The sequence below is a fragment of the Rhamphochromis sp. 'chilingali' genome, assembly GCF_963969265.1.
Source record: "Rhamphochromis sp. 'chilingali' genome assembly, chromosome: 6".
NCBI lineage: Eukaryota > Metazoa > Chordata > Actinopteri > Cichliformes > Cichlidae > Rhamphochromis > Rhamphochromis sp. 'chilingali'.
Genome location: NC_137933.1, coordinates 35,429,832 through 35,448,110, shown reverse-complemented (window position 1 = coordinate 35,448,110; position 18,279 = coordinate 35,429,832). Strand labels below are relative to the sequence as shown.

At 39.2% G+C, this 18,279-nt stretch overlaps 1 protein-coding gene across 2 annotated transcripts in view; it reads left to right on the top strand.

Moving 5' to 3' along the window:
• LOC308398409 (AT-rich interactive domain-containing protein 3B) overlaps nt 1–18,279 on the top strand; it is a 58,157-nt gene that overhangs the window by 35,552 nt on the left and 4,326 nt on the right. For both annotated transcript variants that reach the window (XM_080885037.1, XM_080885038.1), the window contains exons 5-7: nt 12,868–13,051; nt 15,042–15,301; nt 17,640–17,912. In XM_080885037.1, coding sequence (XP_080741163.1) covers nt 12,868–13,051; nt 15,042–15,301; nt 17,640–17,912 — 717 coding nt within the window. The remainder of the gene's footprint in view (nt 1–12,867; nt 13,052–15,041; nt 15,302–17,639; nt 17,913–18,279) is intronic.

Here is an 18,279-nt window from a genome sequence, read left to right as displayed (position 1 = left end):
TCTCTAAATAAGTGGAGGCAAGTCTTTTAGATATGGTAACCCTGATAGACATCAGACATGTGACTGTCACATGTCTGATGTCTGTGAAAAAGACAAAAGAAAGGATGAGGGATGAATGTGGCCAACATGGAAGTAAGAGCCGAGTGCAGACGGGGTGCCAGGGTTACTGAGGAGAGGTTAAAGGAGACATCAGGCAGCTTGTATGGGAGAACGCAGTGTTCTTTGATTTCCCTTTCAAAGCACTTTGCCAGTGGTCTGAAACTGACTGAGGTTACCAATCAGACTGAAAGATAATGAGGGAACTGTACAAGAAGATTAGAACTGGTAGTAAAGGGGCCCTTCTCTCAGCATAGGGTGGAAACCCAAATGATACATAGATTCCAACCACCGCTTTCTAATCATTTTCCAAAAGAAGAGATGAAACTCTGCCTTTTGGACACATCCTCCCATGCATTTTTCATCAAAGATTTGGTGGTAACTGCCCTGATACATTTGAGGGTTGAGATTGTCTTTGGTTTGGGCAAACCCCACCCATCCCCTGCCAAATTACAGCCCAGCCTTAAGGGCACAAGCATCTAGAGTGGTTATCCATTTCCTTCAAAACAAAAGGAAATAGTAGTTTTCCTGATGTTTTGCGTGTGGGATGGTTTATTGTGGGAAGCTTAGATTAAAATCTTGTGACTTTTTATTTTTTTTTGTTTTTGCTTCTTTCTTTCCAACTAAGGCTACTCTTTGTGTCCTTTCCTCTCTGTGTTTCTTCATCCCAGCCCCCAATTACTTCCACCCCCTGTTATTTCCTCTGTTCTGTGGCCAGACTATTCCACAGCCCTAGATTGCCACTGTGCTGTCCATCTTTAATTACAACCGTACTGTACTGGGATTTGAGACCCTAAATCGCCATGGTCATATGACCAGGCAAGAGGACAAGTGCAGGCCCTCAAACAGATTCATGCTTCCCAGTGAGGTCATCGGTCAGGGTAAAAATAATACTGGCTGGCTGCTCTGTCCATTCACCCATCTTGTTTTGCACTCACTGAAAAATACTTACAAGTGAATGCTCTTATGGGAAATGGGAAAGTAATAGGGTAGAGGATGTTATTGAATGGAAAAAATAACACGACTTGTGATACAAGTTGAATAAAATAGTAACGGTTTGAAGAAAGAAATTCAGAAAACTGTGGCTGAAAGTGAAACAGCAAGAAATCTGTTCCTCAAACAATGTATGCAATACAGGAACTTAAAATGTAGTATGTATATTCCTGCTTAAAGGAAGTAGGCCGCAGTGTATATTGTAAATTAAGTTAAAGAAACGCAAAGTTAAAAGTAAGAGATTTCAATAATTACAAATGATTTGTGTAAGTTGATTCATAAGCACATTAATAATATTGTGCCAAATCAAGCTTTTCTGTAAATATATGTATGCTTTTAATTTTGTATTTGTGTTCATTGGAAACTTGTTTACTTCATTGTGCTGTTTCATATAAAATATATTTAATCTTTAGGCAATCAAAATGGGGTTTGTGGTTCCATCGTAAAGCTTTCTGCGCACAGAATTCTCCTGTGATCGGCAAATTCCCTAAGCCTCTGCTATCTGTATATCTGCATGTCTTGCTTCTCCATCTGTGTCCTGTGTGTGCTCTTAAAGCAATGTTTCCTGGCCTCCACACCCTTGTGATGGATGGTATGAAATGCATTACAGCCCCCAGAGGAGCCCTACACCCGTACAATAGCCCTGAGCTCACTTCCACTGCAGCTTTGCAGCCTTGCTCCATAAGCCACACAGCAGCAGAGGTCTGAGTGCCTAATGGAAAACAAGACGTTTGATTTGAGGGAAGAAATGGACATGAAACACACAAGTGCTGTTGTCTCTTTGCCAGTGGCGCTTTAGTTGATGTGGTTTATTGTTTGGGGTACATGATTACATAAAGCCAGTGGTTACTTAACAAGTGGTGATATATTGAGTGTGAGATGAGTCATCATCATTTGCAGTTAGGCTTAAAATAAAATTTTCAGTGTTGCAGTATACAGTGTGTCATCATCAGTTTTCTAGTGGTTTACTTTCTTTTGTATCGTTGACTCCAAAAGAAAAAATAAATTGTAGAGTTTTAAGCCCTAAATTAACAAATAACCTTTATCGAGAATTCACTAAAAGGGTTTTATTGCACTTGTATGTTACTTACAAATGAAAGCTTTTTTCTGATGTTGATTTCATTTTCAGTCACTCTGCATTAGCATCAGCTAAGACCCTGAAAGGTAAACATATGACCCACTCTCATGGATCTTAGAAGTCAAAAGTAATTAGCATTGACAAGAGGTAAAATTTGCAAGATGAGTGCACAACCCCCAACAACCCCCTTATGTGCGTGAACAGATTCCCCTTTCTCCCAGGCTTATAGCATTTGATGTCTCCGGTATTGATCAGCGGTGCTCGGCCTCAAATGGTGCTCATCAGCTGATGGCTTTATCCGTCAATCCGGGTGGTCATTGATTGAAGCAGTTAGCTGTGTTATAAAGCTTGCTTTATGGGACAGAGGGCCCCCTCAGTGCATCAGTAAAGTCATCACTGCCTCATGTGTACTCCTTAATCCAGCAAAAACTAGTTTGACTAGTGACTTGTCACCAGTGTTGGCCAGGCGTATTTTGGTCTCAGGATATCCTGCAGAACCCAGGTGTCCATAGCCAAAAGTTTTATTTATGTCCACTGTGGAATAGTCAGACCCAGGCATCTGTAGCCAACAGAGTTACAACATGTGAAATGCTGTTTTAATTCAAAAGATGGCCTTTCTTAAACCTGAAGTACTTTTGTTACTACAACTAAAGATAACTAAAGGAGGAAAAAATGTTTTGTGTGTAGTCCTGTCCTGTTTGTCCTGTTTGTCTACCTCACCACTTCTTTTCTCCCCTTGTGTATTTTTTAACCTCCTAGGACCTGGCGTCCACATATGTGAACATCACATTTTGGATTATTTAGACCAAAATATTCCATTTTGCGCTACAAGGGCCTGATATCCAGTTACGAGGACATTATACTGACACTGTTCTGTCGAAATTTTATACGAATATCCTTATATGTGGCTCTCATTTTTCTTAGAAGCACAAATCAGGTTAAAAAAAATCTGGTAATTCTTTGTTTTTACATTCATCGGGTCCCAATATTCCCAAATATCAAAGAGAAATTAAAAATGTATGCCGTGGAAGAGTTCGAGTATTAGGAGGTTAACGCAGAAAGACCTGAAACCCAAGTTTTCTCTATCACACTGCCTTCAGTTCTTAGAACTTATAGCCCTCAACTGAAGCCATAAAGTAACGTGCAAAAATGCATGTAAAACAGTCCTTTTATGAAGCCTGGGGGGGCTATTGTACTTACTAAATAGCTGTTGTGTGTCTGTTTGCACCATGGCATTTTCCCCTCTTTCTATTTGTCTCCAGGCCTCCTTCCTCTAGTTGTTGTTTTTAAGCTTTATCTGTGTTCTTTTTATTTGGTCTAAATAGTACTCCTTCCCCTCACTGTCGTACTCTTCCTGGCTTCAGTTGAATTTGAAGGGTGGAAAATTTTAAGCCTCACCTCAGCAGCTTAATCAGTGAAACACCTCCACCCCCTTCTCCCCCCTTTCATGCGTAGAACAAGCTGTATTCTCGTAGCTGTCACATATACATTCTTTACACTTTTTACTGGACGATCAAAGATGTTTGTTTTCAGCCAGTCTGCTCGGTTACTGTAGTCTCACTTGATTTTCAAGTTAGGCAGAGATTTAGAGCAGAAGTTATCCTTGATATATGGCCTAGTTTTAAAGTTTGACATTAGGATATAAAAAGGCAACATGGCATTTTATATTCTCTTGTTGAATACGAGTTCCAGCAGTTTTGGCAAACATGTAAATAGCAATCATGCATACTAATTTTTAACCTATAATAAATTGCTTTTGAGGACTAAAAATATGTGTACAAAACAGCTTTCACTGATCTTTTTTCCAAGTGAGAGTAACTCATAGGACAGGCCTGTATCATTAGTTTTACTACATGTGTTAACAAACATTTTCCCTCCCAACACTCACACACTGCAACACTCTTGCTGTTTTCTGCTGTTAGCCCCTGTATCTGTACCATGCTCATAGATTTTTTTTCTAATCCAGTCATAGCTATAAGTCACAGAAAAGGAAACACCATCACACAATTTTAATAACGTCAAGCTTTAACAGAACAAATTGTAAATACATTTCATGCATGAGTTGCACAACAGGTTTCAGTAGTTCCTGCAGCTTGGCTGGAAACATACAGCCTGTAATGATAAATGTTGTTAGAGAACATTCAAGCACTTCAACAAGGTAAAGAATTGTTAAAAGAACATCCTGACAATCTCTCTGACCACAGATGTTTTCAAACGCATTCCTGTGACAATGTTTGCTTAGTTTCAATTAAAAGCTGTTGGGTGGAGTAACTTAACCAGATCTGTGATAAGTAAAAACACCCTGAAGGACTTGTAGGTGGATCCATAAACATCTGTTGACCATTGGTCAGTCAATAATCTTACTTTTTGTCAAACACTAAGCAGAGCAGAATTTAATGCATTTAATACAATTTATAGGAGACGGACAGAAAGCATCTGTCAGGATGTCCCGATCAATCAGTGACTTTAAATATATACCTAACCTTTGTCTAAATTTAATATAGCCTAATCTTATTATTTTAAACCTTGAAGGAGTTTTTCCTTTACTGCTTTGGGCTTACTTTGAAGGAAGCAGAAATACTACACATGGTCCTACAACGTTTCCCATTTTATATAAATAGGTTTTCCCTTGATATACTTATCAACAAGCAAAATATTCTCTCTCTGGACTGGGATAAATGTGCTGAATGTATGTTTCCCTTCTCTCTTTCTGATGTACAAGACATTTTAAAAATACCAGTGACTTTGAATAACCCTGCAGCATAAGACACCCCAACCACCACTTTTATCCATCCATCCACCCGTCCACTCATCCATCTCTCTGATGGCTCCGGTGTTGATTGGGGTCTGGTCAGTTGATCTGCCTGGTCTCTGGGAATCGAGGGGACTTGAGTTACAAATGGAGAGGCCGTCTCACTTTTCGCGCCATCCAACCTTTTCAATCCCCTTCCCCCTCTATTTCAACAGGTGACCCATCTTCATGACCCACAGAGAAGGAGTCATGTTTCTTTTCTTTTTGTCTTTCTTTCTGTACATCTATCCATCTCACCTCTGAGATACTTTACTGACAGAGCTGTCATAAGATTAAGGAGGTCAATCCACCAATACTTAAAACACCATATAAAATCTTGTCCACTTTATCGTTGCAGAGATTTCTTGACAAATTGCACTTGAAAAATTGTCAAATTCAGTTTCTAATAGTGTCATTGTGTGTATTCTTGACAGACTTCCCAGTGTGTGAACAGCAGCCTTTGAGATTTACAGCTTCAGACTTTTGTCTGGAGACTTGCCAGCTTTGCGATGTTTTACACGATCCCAGAGCAGTTGACAGTGCACAGAAGACAGCTCCTTTAATATACTGGCTGCCTGCTCACTGTAATAATTCTTACTAAGAAGCTCCTCTCCCTGTTTTCTAAGCAAATATAGCTTCAAGTGAATTATCCATCACTGAGTGTTTGCCTTTTTCCCCTTAAGTATTGTTCTTTTTATTGAGGTAAAAGGAAAACCTGGATGAAGGAAGAGAGAGGATCTGCTGGCTTTTGAATAAAAAAAAAAAAAGGAATTTATTAACCTTTTATTTAATTTTTCATCAACAAAGGGACATGTTAAATTCATCATATGAGAAAATGTTATTATTTGTGTAAGTCTGTAAGCTGATAATGGTGCCTTATGTAGTCCTTACATTGGTTAATCTCTTTACTGTGCTGTTGTTGGTATAGTGACATCATGCAGTGGCCGGGCTTGATAATGTTGTCACACATTATCTCTGTAGATGGATGAATGTGGCTTAACTTGTTCCAGTGTAATTCATTCTACGTGGCGTCCTTTATTTTGACTTCAACCTCACAGAGCAATAGAAAGCCTTTGTTTTTCTTGGTTTTTGTGTTCCTTATCACAGCAGCGGTCAAATACAGTTGACAGAAGATAAGTCATTTCTTGGCTTTTCCTGTCTTTTCTTTTTTTCCTTTGTCTGCCTGTCACCTCACATTAATTGCATTTTATTGACATGAAAGTAATGAAACCTCTGCAGCCAGAGATACAGGAGTATATTGACTGACTTATATTATATAGACTTTATTAGATGACTCTCTCTCTCTTTATGTGACTCTGCCAGCTGCAGCTTTAGCTTCATGCTTAGAATAGCAATGCATCTATAGTGTAATGTTACATTTAACTTCCCTTAGGTGGAGGGCACTACATATCTTAACACTTGATATGAATTGGTCCGTCGTGTGAGGCTTGGCTCTGTCTGGACTAAAGATAGCAAATTCCATGCACTCAAGGCTTTTTTACCTTTTATGTCCCTGGCCGTGCATTAAAAATAAAACAAACATGCCCCAGTGAACACCAGGGTCCTGACAATATTCTAGCCTGAAGTATGAACATAAACTAAACAGCCAGGGGCTGCCTACATAAAGTAAACTCCCAGCATGTGGAGCCCAGACACTTATCTCCCTTGTCAGTGTCTCCCTGCCCCAGGTTAATGAAGGGTTTGGGCTGGTCTGTGTTGGTATTCTCTAAAAATGAAAACATATTTTTCTGTATTTAGATGCAATGTCATCAGACAAAATTCCTTCAAGATGGATGGGAACAAGGATTTCTTTCTATTGAGAGTAGTATCTAATATACATGCACAGAAAACATCAGAAGCAGCATATTAGGGATTCATAAAAACTTCATCTCAGCACTTCAGAGTATAAAATATCATCAGTAAGATCGGAGCAGTCTCAAGGAAGTAAATATTCTGGTATTATTGTTTAACTAACAGTGAATGTACTTAAATTGAGATGAGGAAACATAAGTTAAAAGAAACAAGAGATAACTTTGGTTTAGTCTGATCTGCTGTGTAGACGTGGTGTTTGAGGTAGCGAGGAGGAAGAGGAGAAAGGTCTCGGTCAGCGGCACTCTAAAAGGGTTCAGACACTGCTACAAGGCCAGGGGCTGTTTGTGCTGGCTGACACCTTTCTTACTGCAGTAAGAATCCAGTAATCCAGTCTTTCTCCAGCTGGCTAGCTACCACACCTCCCCCTTCCTTTTCTCCTTCCTTACACCCTACCTTTCTTCCCTCCAAAGGGGAATTTCAAGATATTAAAGTCATATTAAAAAAAAAAAAAAAAAAATCTAATCATCCCTGCGAGGAATTTCTAAATTGATCGGAAGAGGTAAAGAAACCAAAAACGATGAGGTGATGTGATGTGGTGTTTAATCCTCTCCCTCCTCTTTTCCCTGTCTTTCTTCACTGTAGATGACAGTGAAACCTCACACCAGTCAATGTTCATTTAGTAAAAAATTCATTTCCTGTGTGTTGTCCGCTGTAAGGCTGTCAGGCTGTCACTTAATTATTTAAAGAAATGCCCATCAAGTGAAGTCAGCAATATTTAATTTACCACTACTGGCGTCAGGGGCACACAACTGATTTATTATACAGACCCTGTAATGTGAACAGCTGTTTCCTGCTAAAAATAGGTCAGAGGTCAGATAAAATGAACTTGTTCCTTTTTTTTGGTCATTTAGATACAAAGTCATGCATTTTATTCTCTCTCTAAGCAATAATTATAATACATCAAAAGGGCAAAATGGGTTCTTTTTTCTTTATCTGGTTTATTTCTGCCATATTTCCTTATGAAGTGATCACAAGCCTCTGAAATGATTTTTAGATACTGTTTTATTTATTTCATATGATACTGTGTTATTGTGAGTTTTTTAGATGAGGAGTTTATATTTCATAGTTGAACGCACTTGAATCATTACGGGAAAGCATCTTAATTATAAAATATAAGAATAATGATTTGTTTTTACTCCTCAAAATATTGTTCCACGAATACATTCCTCTTGCATTTTTGTCCTTATAATCTGCATCCGTTATCGTCTGAAGTCGAGTTGTTTGAAGGCTAGCCCTGTGGCTCTTGTGTTCTTGGTGGAAGTTGGAGGAAAGAGTTGGGTAGTGGTTCGGGGGCCCTCAGCCACGGCACTTCCCACCAGAGCGACCTCTGACCTCTGGTGCCATTAATCACTAGGCTTCTGATGGCCGTGTCCCTGGGGAAAAATCAGTCCGGGGCAAAGGATGATGGGAGGTGAGGCCTGCAGCCAATTACAGATAGACTCAGAGCAGACCAATGGACAAATCAGGTCTTTACAGAGAGATGAAACGCCCAATAGCTGTCTGCTTGAGGAAGAGATGGTCTTGTGTTGGTTGTGTTGGTAATCATAAAGTCTCTAGTCTTCTCTAGTGGAAATTAAGCATTGAGGTTGAAGTGGGAACAGGTATTCCACCAGAGCAGAGTGCATGCGAGGCAGAGTGCCACTGTGATCAAAAGAGATGTTTGGGCCTGGTCTAATTAAGCCTGTTAGAGCTAAATGTCTCCAGGGTTGGAAAGGGAGCAGATGTTGAACACCAAAGGCTGGTGACATGCTGGTTTTCGCAAATGAGGGAACTGTCTCTGGCTAACTGCCCAAGCCTTGCTAATGTGATTTTTGCTCAATTACAGTATTATTAAAGGTGTTTTCCCACTGCTTTCACACGTGGCTGAGCAATGTTGAAATGTGAAACGTGACTGATGTCACACATGGAATAATTAATCCTTTTTTTTTTGTTTTTTAAAACCACATCTGGTCCACTGAAGATGTATAAATGGATATTTGTGTTTGTTTTCTTCTGTCTGAAATTGTTAACTTTTTGGCTTTATGGGTTATGTTCTAAAATTGTATGTAATTAATAAAGTCTTGTTTTGACTTTATTGTACAGCAAATGATGACAGAGGTGTTGGCGTGAATAAAAATCCTAACCAGCTGCTGGCCTGTCACTATGGGGCCAGCGTTGTTGTCTCATTTGTTGTGCTGTCATTGTTCACAGCCTGGCCTGTATGAAAACATGGCTTCCTGCTGACCTGCAGTTTAATTCACACATCAATAACCCCTGGCTGATCTCTGACCCCCTTAGTTGTATTAATTGTTTAATGTAGGATTGATGTCCAGCACTGCACCAAAGAATGATGGTCGCAGCGTAGCGCTGCTGGTCCTTTTGATGCATTGCTTGTTAGTAGAAAATTTAGTAGAAGCTCTCCATTCTTCACCTGCTACATTTGAACATGTCAATTGGCCAATGGCAGCTGTTTTGCTGGTTTTTGCTTTGTGTTGATGTTGTGTTTTTTAATATATATATATATATATATATATATATATATATATATATATATATATATATATATATATATATATATATATATATATATATATATATATATATATATATATATATATATATATATATATATATATATATATATACAATTTCACTATCAGTCAAGCTTTGAAGTCAAACTTTGATGGAAGCTGGCACCTTCACCCAGATATTAGCGCCAAAGAAAAAGCTGCATGCCAAAATGAAAACAAAACTGAGCGGTTTAAATCATTCTAGAAAATTTTATTCATTCATTTATTGGGGTGAATGAGCAATTTATCCAAATCTGTTTAAAAAAACAACATTGCAACAATATAAATTTAAATTTGGTGTTGCTCTTTCCACCTTACTCCCTCTAATACACAGCAACTAATCCACACTATTATTACTCCAATTCTTTCCTTCCTTATTGCACATATTTCATCATTTTAGCAGGTTTTATTTACTTATTTTGATAATCAAATGATCAGAGATAGTGGCGCAACAACTGTGTAACCAAAATAAAAATGTCCCAATTCTAATTCACTAATTCGTCCTTCGATACTCTGGTAAAACTTTTAGTGCCCAGCTAGTCTGGTGCAAACAAATGGGCTGTAAATATGACACATTAATAGTTTAAGTTTTGTTATTCATGATCTTATAATGATTAAGTGGTTAAAAGTACTTCCCTCTAAATATATCCCTCAAAAGAAAAAGTGAGGTAGGACTTTTGTTCATTAGGATTATGGTTAATTTAATGTTTTGCTAAATCCAGTGGAAATGCACACCTAGTCTTAAACAGAAACCTTAAACAAATTCTTGTTCCTTTCTACGACTCATCTTCTCTCTCTTACCACAGGACTCAAACTCAAATAATCTATAAAAGAAACTAGCATCTTGACAAGCTCACTCTTGATTTTCCATTAATTGGCTGTGAAGATAGGATCCCCTTTTCCCACAACAATTTTGTGCAGCTTTAACAAACTAAAAAAAATCCATCAGCTATAAATACTACATTAGATGTCACCATCGACTGTGTTATTTATTTATATGAATAAAGGTGAACTTTTTTAATTTACTTCATTTTACAGATACGGTGGTCTGGTGTGTGTGTGTGTGTGTGTGTGTGTGTGTGTGTGTGTGTGTGTGTGTGTGTGTGTGTGTGTGTGTGTGTGTGTGTGTGTGTGTGTGGTATTCTTTTAGGTGTTTTCTGCTTTTTATGTGTTATCGTACCTACCAGCTTTCTGGACTGTCCTTAAATGCTTAACCCTTAGCAGCAGGATCCAAAAGCCTTCAGGCTTGATTAGTGCACAGAATAATGAAAAAGTAGCACCAAAGTTAGCCTGTACTTCCAAAGCCCGTTTAGAGAAAGACTTGTTAATAGTGACTTTTGTGTAACAGGTTAGAGACGATTGATTTTCAGTGGATACAGTAGTAGTAAAAGATTTCCTTGACCACTAACATTAAGACACCTAAAAGGTCATAGTGCTTTGCTAGTGCCATCATGGTGTCTTGATCTCCCCACTCCAAAGGTCCATGTGTTCACCTAGGACCTTTGCACATGGCTTAAAGACATGTTGCTAACTTAGGAAAATGAATCGGGGCTAATCTTCATGGCCTGATCACACTGCTATTTCACAGAGTCATTAATGAGTCCAATTCCAGGTTAAGAGCAGCCTGTGGAGGGGCTGGCGGATTGACTGGCATTAACTGTGAAGACAAATCTGTACGATTCCCCTGTGCTGGGCCTGGCAGCAGTAACGCAGAGGGGTGTGGATTTACTCCGTGCAATCCTCTAAATAAGCTTCATTATACCAGCCTATCCATGAGCCCCCCCCCCTACCCACCGCTGCCTGTGGATTAGCAGGTTGTCACGATCCTTCAGTCCCCTCCTCCTGCCTCATGCTTACACGGTTGCACATTGCACTTTTTGATTCTGTTTCGTACAGGAACCGCCCACTACCCCTCCCTCTTCATCCACCCACCGTATCCTCCCCTCAAGCTCCCAGCAAGCTTCGCTGCAGATAAGCTGTTGACAAGATTAATGCATCTGTATCAAAAGTCTAGAGCAGCTTTGCTTTGTGTTGTTTGTGAATCCCCTTTTCCAGGTCAAGCTAAATTGCTTAACTGGGCTAATGTGTTTTCAAGGCAAATTTCACAGGAAGTAGCCCTTGCCACCCATGTCTAACCAGTATCCTAACAACCCTTAACAATATGTAGAGGTCACAAAAGTATATTGGGCGCTTCACCATTGACTGATATTTTGAAGCAGAATCCAATTTTCACTGAAAAAACTTCAAATCAAAGTCATTCTTGCCTCTAGGCCAATTTGTGTTGGCAAGACAAAGTGCCTGTTTTAATTAATTAATTAAGAGTCATAACTTTTACTTCAAATGTCACTCAGAAGCTGTATGTGTATGTAAGGCTGATAAAAATGCTTAAAGTTTAGTGTTGTTGGCCCACAATGAGCTTAAGCATGTTTTCGCACAGGTTATATTTATAGTACACATGCTCAGTGTTTCATCACAATACAGCTTTTATTTCTGGCTCAATCCAGACTGCTGGCCTAATCAGCCTCACTCAACCTACCAGAGCTCTGAACAAACGCTCACATGTTTATTTGCGATCTGATTACCAGAAAGAAAAACGGTGAGGACACTTTAAAACTTTACCACAATAAAAAGTAGATATGCCTGCCAACACACATTTCTATCTGTCATGGAACTCAACTGTGTAATTGCATCAATGTAGCAACATGATTGACTCATATGATTCCCCTATCTCACATTTGCTTGACTCTTTGTGTGACTCTTTGCTATTAAGATATTCCTTCAGGACTTTCTCCTCTAGTGTCTCTACAAGTCAAGATATTTCAGCAGAAATTCGAGTGTTAAACACAGGTCCTTTTCCATTGTATTAACATTTACACCTTTTTGCATGTTCCAACCACAGACCACTCTAAGGGTTGTGCTCGTGGGAGTTCACGAGTACTTCTGAGTGGCCCTGGAAAAAGAAAAACTGCTGGCTGGGCTCACTGTGACTAATTAAACTGGAAACAACTGCCATTTTTTTTTTAACATAGCAGAGGAAAGGTTTATGGTCATTAACTTTAGCCATGCACTGTGCTTAAATAGCAACACAGCCAGTATGTTGATTCTCTCTGCTGCTTCTGTTATTGTTGCTGCTCTGCCTTGCTTTGAATTGACGTGGCAGTCAAAGTGGTTGTTCAGTGCATTAAAAACAAAAAACTTGAAACGGCTGATTAGGATTGTTCCACCTTGCTCCCGCCTTATTTTTTTATTAGATTTTTTTTCCAAAGTAAAGATGACTATTGGTAAAAGTATTTCATTTTAGAGGGAACTCCATTGTGTGTCAGTATTTGGTCAGAAAGAGCCCATTCTCAGCGTTAAGGTTCAATGTCTGAGTATTAAAAACTTTATCCATGTGAGACATAAATGCACTTTGAACCAAAGACATCCTTTGTAAGACATTGTTTATAATTAACTGAGCCATATTTGTTTTCTTTTCCTGTCTTCCGTAGGAACCCCAGTCAATCGTATTCCAATCATGGCCAAGCAGGTCCTAGATCTGTACATGCTGTACAAGCTGGTGACAGAAAAGGGAGGCCTCGTCGAGGTTATCAATAAGAAGATCTGGAGAGAAATCACAAAGGGACTCAACCTGCCTACCTCCATCACCAGTGCTGCTTTTACTCTGCGGACACAGTAGGTCTTTGCATTTGTGACACAAAGCTAACTAATTAAAGGTGCTGGAACCGATTAAAGAATTTCAGCAGCTTTCCTCACCGTGTGGAAGCCAAAAGCTTCTTCAGGCACTAAATATGTTCATTTCGGGAGCATTTCAGCCATCATTTCCAGTTGTCCTTCTCACTATGTCTTTTATTTTAATAATTCCAGCTGTCTAGAGAATTGTTGCGACAGCTAGTTTTACTTCCTAGTATACATACGGAAACACGCCTCCTGCACGCACATGCAAGGATCCGCTCTGGCTGCAGCTTCTAAGTAGACATGTTGTTAGGAGTGTTTGGATTTGTGTGTTGGAATGAGTATGAATGTCATTCATTAGAACCCATACCTGTGTATTTATACACACACACAAGTTTTCTCCACTGGCCAAACTTTTCTCTTTACCCCGAACTCCTCAGTGCATTACATCACACATGATTGATTTCCATCGATTTAATGATGTGAATTTGGTCAGAGTTCACAGTGACTAAGGTGGGGTTTGATTGACAGCTTATAATGTCGAACCCTGACTAAAACTATATCGCTCTCTGGATGGGAACCCTTTAGCAGAGGTAACACCTCTATCTTGTCCAGCAGTACATATCCCTAATGAGCCTTGATGTATTTTTAATGTTGCTGGACTGTTGTGTAGCATTGGTCGGCTAGCTCTGTCTAATGGATGCTGCTGCTCGTGCTTCTTATTGATCCTTGGTACTTCTATCCCACCATTATGCAGTAAGCACGCATAATGTGTATAGTGTGCTCATTTATGGCATGGAAAACATTGCAGAGCTGTGACTCTGCATACTTGCAGTGCTGCTGTGATGTCATGCAAAGTGCACCAAACATGTTTTGAGCAAAGCTTTAAAGCAGTAAATTCTATATAAATTCATACATTTAAGAAAGGAGGTTACTTTCAGTTTACTGAAGTGGCTTGATTTATAAATATGCAACCTAATGTCTGTTGTAAGGATCAAATATTAGAGAAATAAAGTTGCAAATGGTTTTTAATGTGTGAACGTGCACAAAGGATTTGACAGAATCATTGTGACAGCACTGCTGGAGATAAAAGGTTAGGTCTTTATTCAAAGCAGTCTGTTTTTTGTTCTAAACTAAAGTACAGACAAAAAAACAAAGTCGCAGTGAAATAAAACAGAATTATCTCTACTATCTGAACAAATACACTGAGCTATATACACATTCGGATAAACAGTGCATCTCTCGGTGCACATGTATTGCTTGAAGCAGAATCCAATCTATGTACTGCAGTTTTAAATGTCCCCATGTGTGCTTTTTTTATGTTCTGTCACATTAATAGAGTGCTGGATGCTCATCTTAAAAAAATGGTCAGAGTGTGTTAGCATATGTGCAAGTAATCTTTGTAATAATTTTTTTTGCCTAGTCTTAGCTCTCTGTGTGAGAAAATTGTTAATAGGTTCATCTCAGGTGTTCATCTCTAACTGTGGTCTGAGAAGCCCTGCCCATTTGCTGTGCAAATATTTGTTTGCAGCCAGTCAGAGGAAAAAAAAGTCGTCTTGAAGTTAAGGGAAATGGAACTAACACAACTTGCTTTGGAAAATAAGGACTATTTTAAACTGTAAATGGTGGGAGCCTACTGTAGAAGAGCCCAACAGTAGCTAGGAGTAAATTACCAGAATAGGTTCACCTTAAGTCAAATAGCACTGGACAGTTTTTGAAGAACCAAAATGTTAGACTATTGACAGGCTATTAATGAGACATATTCAGTTTCATATTGGAAGAAGGAGAAAAATGTTTTCTTTTCTTACATATTCATAAAAAAGGGTGCTGATGCCACTGCTGTACATGCTAACAGATTCTCTCATTTAATATTATGTTTCAGCTGTAATGTTTTGATGTAGTCAAATATTACAATATTATTTCTGATATTTTCTGTGCAAATCTTTCTGTCGTGATCTCACATGTTACTGTGCTTTGCGTTTTCCTTAAGGTACATGAAATACCTGTACCCGTATGAGTGTGAGAGGAAAGGCCTCAGCTCCCCAGGCGAGCTTCAGGCTGCCATCGATAGTAACCGACGTGAGGGTCGCCGTCCGTCCTACAGCAGCAGCCTCTTCCGCTTTTCTCCCTCTCCCAGCACTGCTCCCCACATCCTCTCACCCCCAAAGATGCACCTTTCCAGTCTGGGAGCGGGGGCCTCAGTAGCTATCAATGGCCTTCAGGCCTCACCGGGACCCTCTTTGAAGAAAGGTACGTGTTTGAAAGCTTGAGGTTAAAGAAAACACCAGAATCTGATCTATGCCCTTTGGTTAATAAATAGAAGTGGGGTTTACTTTCTGTTGCCTATCTGGCAGCTCTCAGATGTATATACTGTGTGTTAGTCTAAAGGTCCTTTGGATCAATTAAGGCCACAATGAACTAAGTAAATGTTCATATCAGAAACTTCATACTGGTTACTATAGCTGGGTGCTGCTTGTTAAGAACTTGAAAGAGATTGTAGAGAAATGCTGCCCTCTGTTGCAGTTTTGAAAAACTACACCTGTGAAAACAATTGATAAACCATAAAATAAAACATTAGCTACAGGAACGGCTCCGGTTTTAGTAATTTGATGAGGACTTTTCCCTACATATGGTGCCTGACACTTCGTAGCATTGTGGTCTGTTTTTGTCAAATATCCATGTGAATGTGAGTGTCTGCTTCCGTGTGTGTCCCTGTGTGTTTGTGCATTTTTAGTGTTCATGTCTTTGTATATGTATGGAGTTATCTGGGTGGAACCAATTCTGCCTCAGGCTATCGAGGCCCTCACCTTTATTACGGCTTAATAACATAGTTGGGGACACTTTGTGAACTTTGCCTTTAGTCCACATAGTTGGGATCTGGTTGATAACTGTCATTACACTGCTATCTTTTCTGAAGTTACTTTAACTTTGTTGGTGTGCGACTCAGTTGTGAACCCCAGCAGAATCTGTGCTTTAATTAAAAAAAAAAAGGATTTTGACTCATATATTGGATGTAGCTACAAACCAGTTCTACTTTGTTATAAATCAGTGCGTTAAAAAATATTTATAACAACAGAAATTAAATCAGATGGCTAAAGATCAGTTTAATCAAAACGTTTTAGAGACATGTAGAAGGCTTGCAGTTTCTTCTTTGTTTCTCTTTTTGTGTACTTATACTGCTTTCATTACAATCTGAACCAAAACACAGCCAAATGCATTTGTTAAAAAATGTAAAGGAGTCCAGCATAAAGTTTCAGACACAAATTTTGCTTGTCTTCTGCAAAAATCTGACATTCAGTCTGTTTTTTCTGCTGTTCAGCTAAACATTTCTCACACAAAATGCAACTTTTTTGGAGATAGATATACATACTAGTAAAATATAACCGTAACCTATACTGAGTTTTCCATGGTTTTTTAGAGGTTGTGTTTCTGGGAAGTGGTGGTGTTATTTTAAGGTTGTTTCCCTGTGATTGTTTTATTTTATTTTATTTTATTTTATTTTATTTTATAGAGAATAACCCTTGTAGTACCCCTGTACTTATAGTCCAAAGTCTTTAATCTTCACAAAATAACATGTTTTAGAAATAATGCAAACTTATGTGGATAACTTTAACTTGCACACATAAAAAGAATAAACATGATTTATCAACACAACTCCATTTGTGGAGTAAGCGTAGTCAGGGCCTACAAGTTTCTGGCTGTTGTATATATTTGTTTTTGCTGGTGAAACACCAAGTTACCGGAGTATTTGTGTTGTGTTACCAGCGCCTCTCTTTAGAAAAGTTCAGTCCTGGGTAACCTGTATATGTTGTAGTTCAAGTGTCCCATTGTGTGAAGTAATGCTGCCTGCTTGTAGCCACTGTGAAACGCATGCCGATAGGGGTGATTGGGTTACTATAATTCGGCTGTGAATAGGAGACATTTCAGTATAACAGTTACTCAGATGTTGCGTACTATCTTCACTGCCCCAGAAAAGGAAATGATACATGTAACCTAAAACCAGATGTCTCCCTACTTCACTTAGAAATTGTGGATCTTCTTGACAGATACATTTGGGGCTTGTCTAAACTCTGGTGTCTTGCAGAATTTGAGGCTCTTTCACACAGCACTCACATAAGCCTTTCTTGAAACATAATAATCATTTGTGATCATTTCATTAAAATTTGTAGTTCCAGTTGCCAGCTTACCTTTTGTCTGAGAGCAAGAAACCATATACATATTTATTTTTGTTTTGTTTTGCCAACACACAGACCTCACACTTTTGTTTTTCCATCCATTCTGATGTATGTTGCCTAAATACAAAATTGGAATCATTTGGCTGAGCAAAAACATTGAGGTCCTTCATATCAGCTTTTCTATAGTAGAAAAAAAAAACCTTAAGTACTGGGTTTAGTATAGTACTATGGATAGTACATATACCCACTTGTCCAATCAAGGTGTGGGCTTTACTATTATAGCTCCCATTAGGTAGGACTGATAACCTTTCACATTCACCTTGATAGATTCATGCATTTCAGTTTTCAAGTTACACAGAATCACGAATCACTCCTTTTGACTTATTCAGACTAAACTTCCATTTTTCCTCCAGATGATCTGACCCCACCGATTATGGCTGCAAGACCTTCCATGGCGCTGGCTCTGGGTCAGCAGCAGGTTGCTGGCTTGGCCAGGGCTGCCACACTGGAGCAGCTTAGAGAAAAGCTGGAGACTGGTGGTGGAGAGGGGCCAGAGAGGAAGATGGCCCGCCTGGCAGAAGAGCAGCAGCGCCTGATGCAGCAGGCTTTCCAACATAATCTACTGGCCATGGCTTCCCAAATGCCTATGAACCTGCGTCTGGGAGCCCCTGCTATGCCTACCAGAGGTCAGTGTTGAGAAGTTTGTTGAGATTATGTCTAAAAAAACCCTGGAAATGAAATACAGTGTTTGTTTTTCTATTGAAGTTAGAGGTATCATATCATGGAATCACAGTTTTAGTGTGTTTTGAGACATCTGTAAACTTTGGTGAATGTTTGTGGTGAATATAATAATAATAATAATAATGGATACTTTATTGATCCCCATGGGGAAATTACTTGTTTTTCTCTGCATTTGACCCATTCACTCAGTGAAGCAGTGGGCAGCCCACTAAGCAGGCGCCCGGGGAGCAGTGTGTAGGGACGGTACCTTGCTCAGGGGTACCTCAGGGTAGCCGTTAAGTGGATTCGAACCGCCGACCTTCCGATCATGGG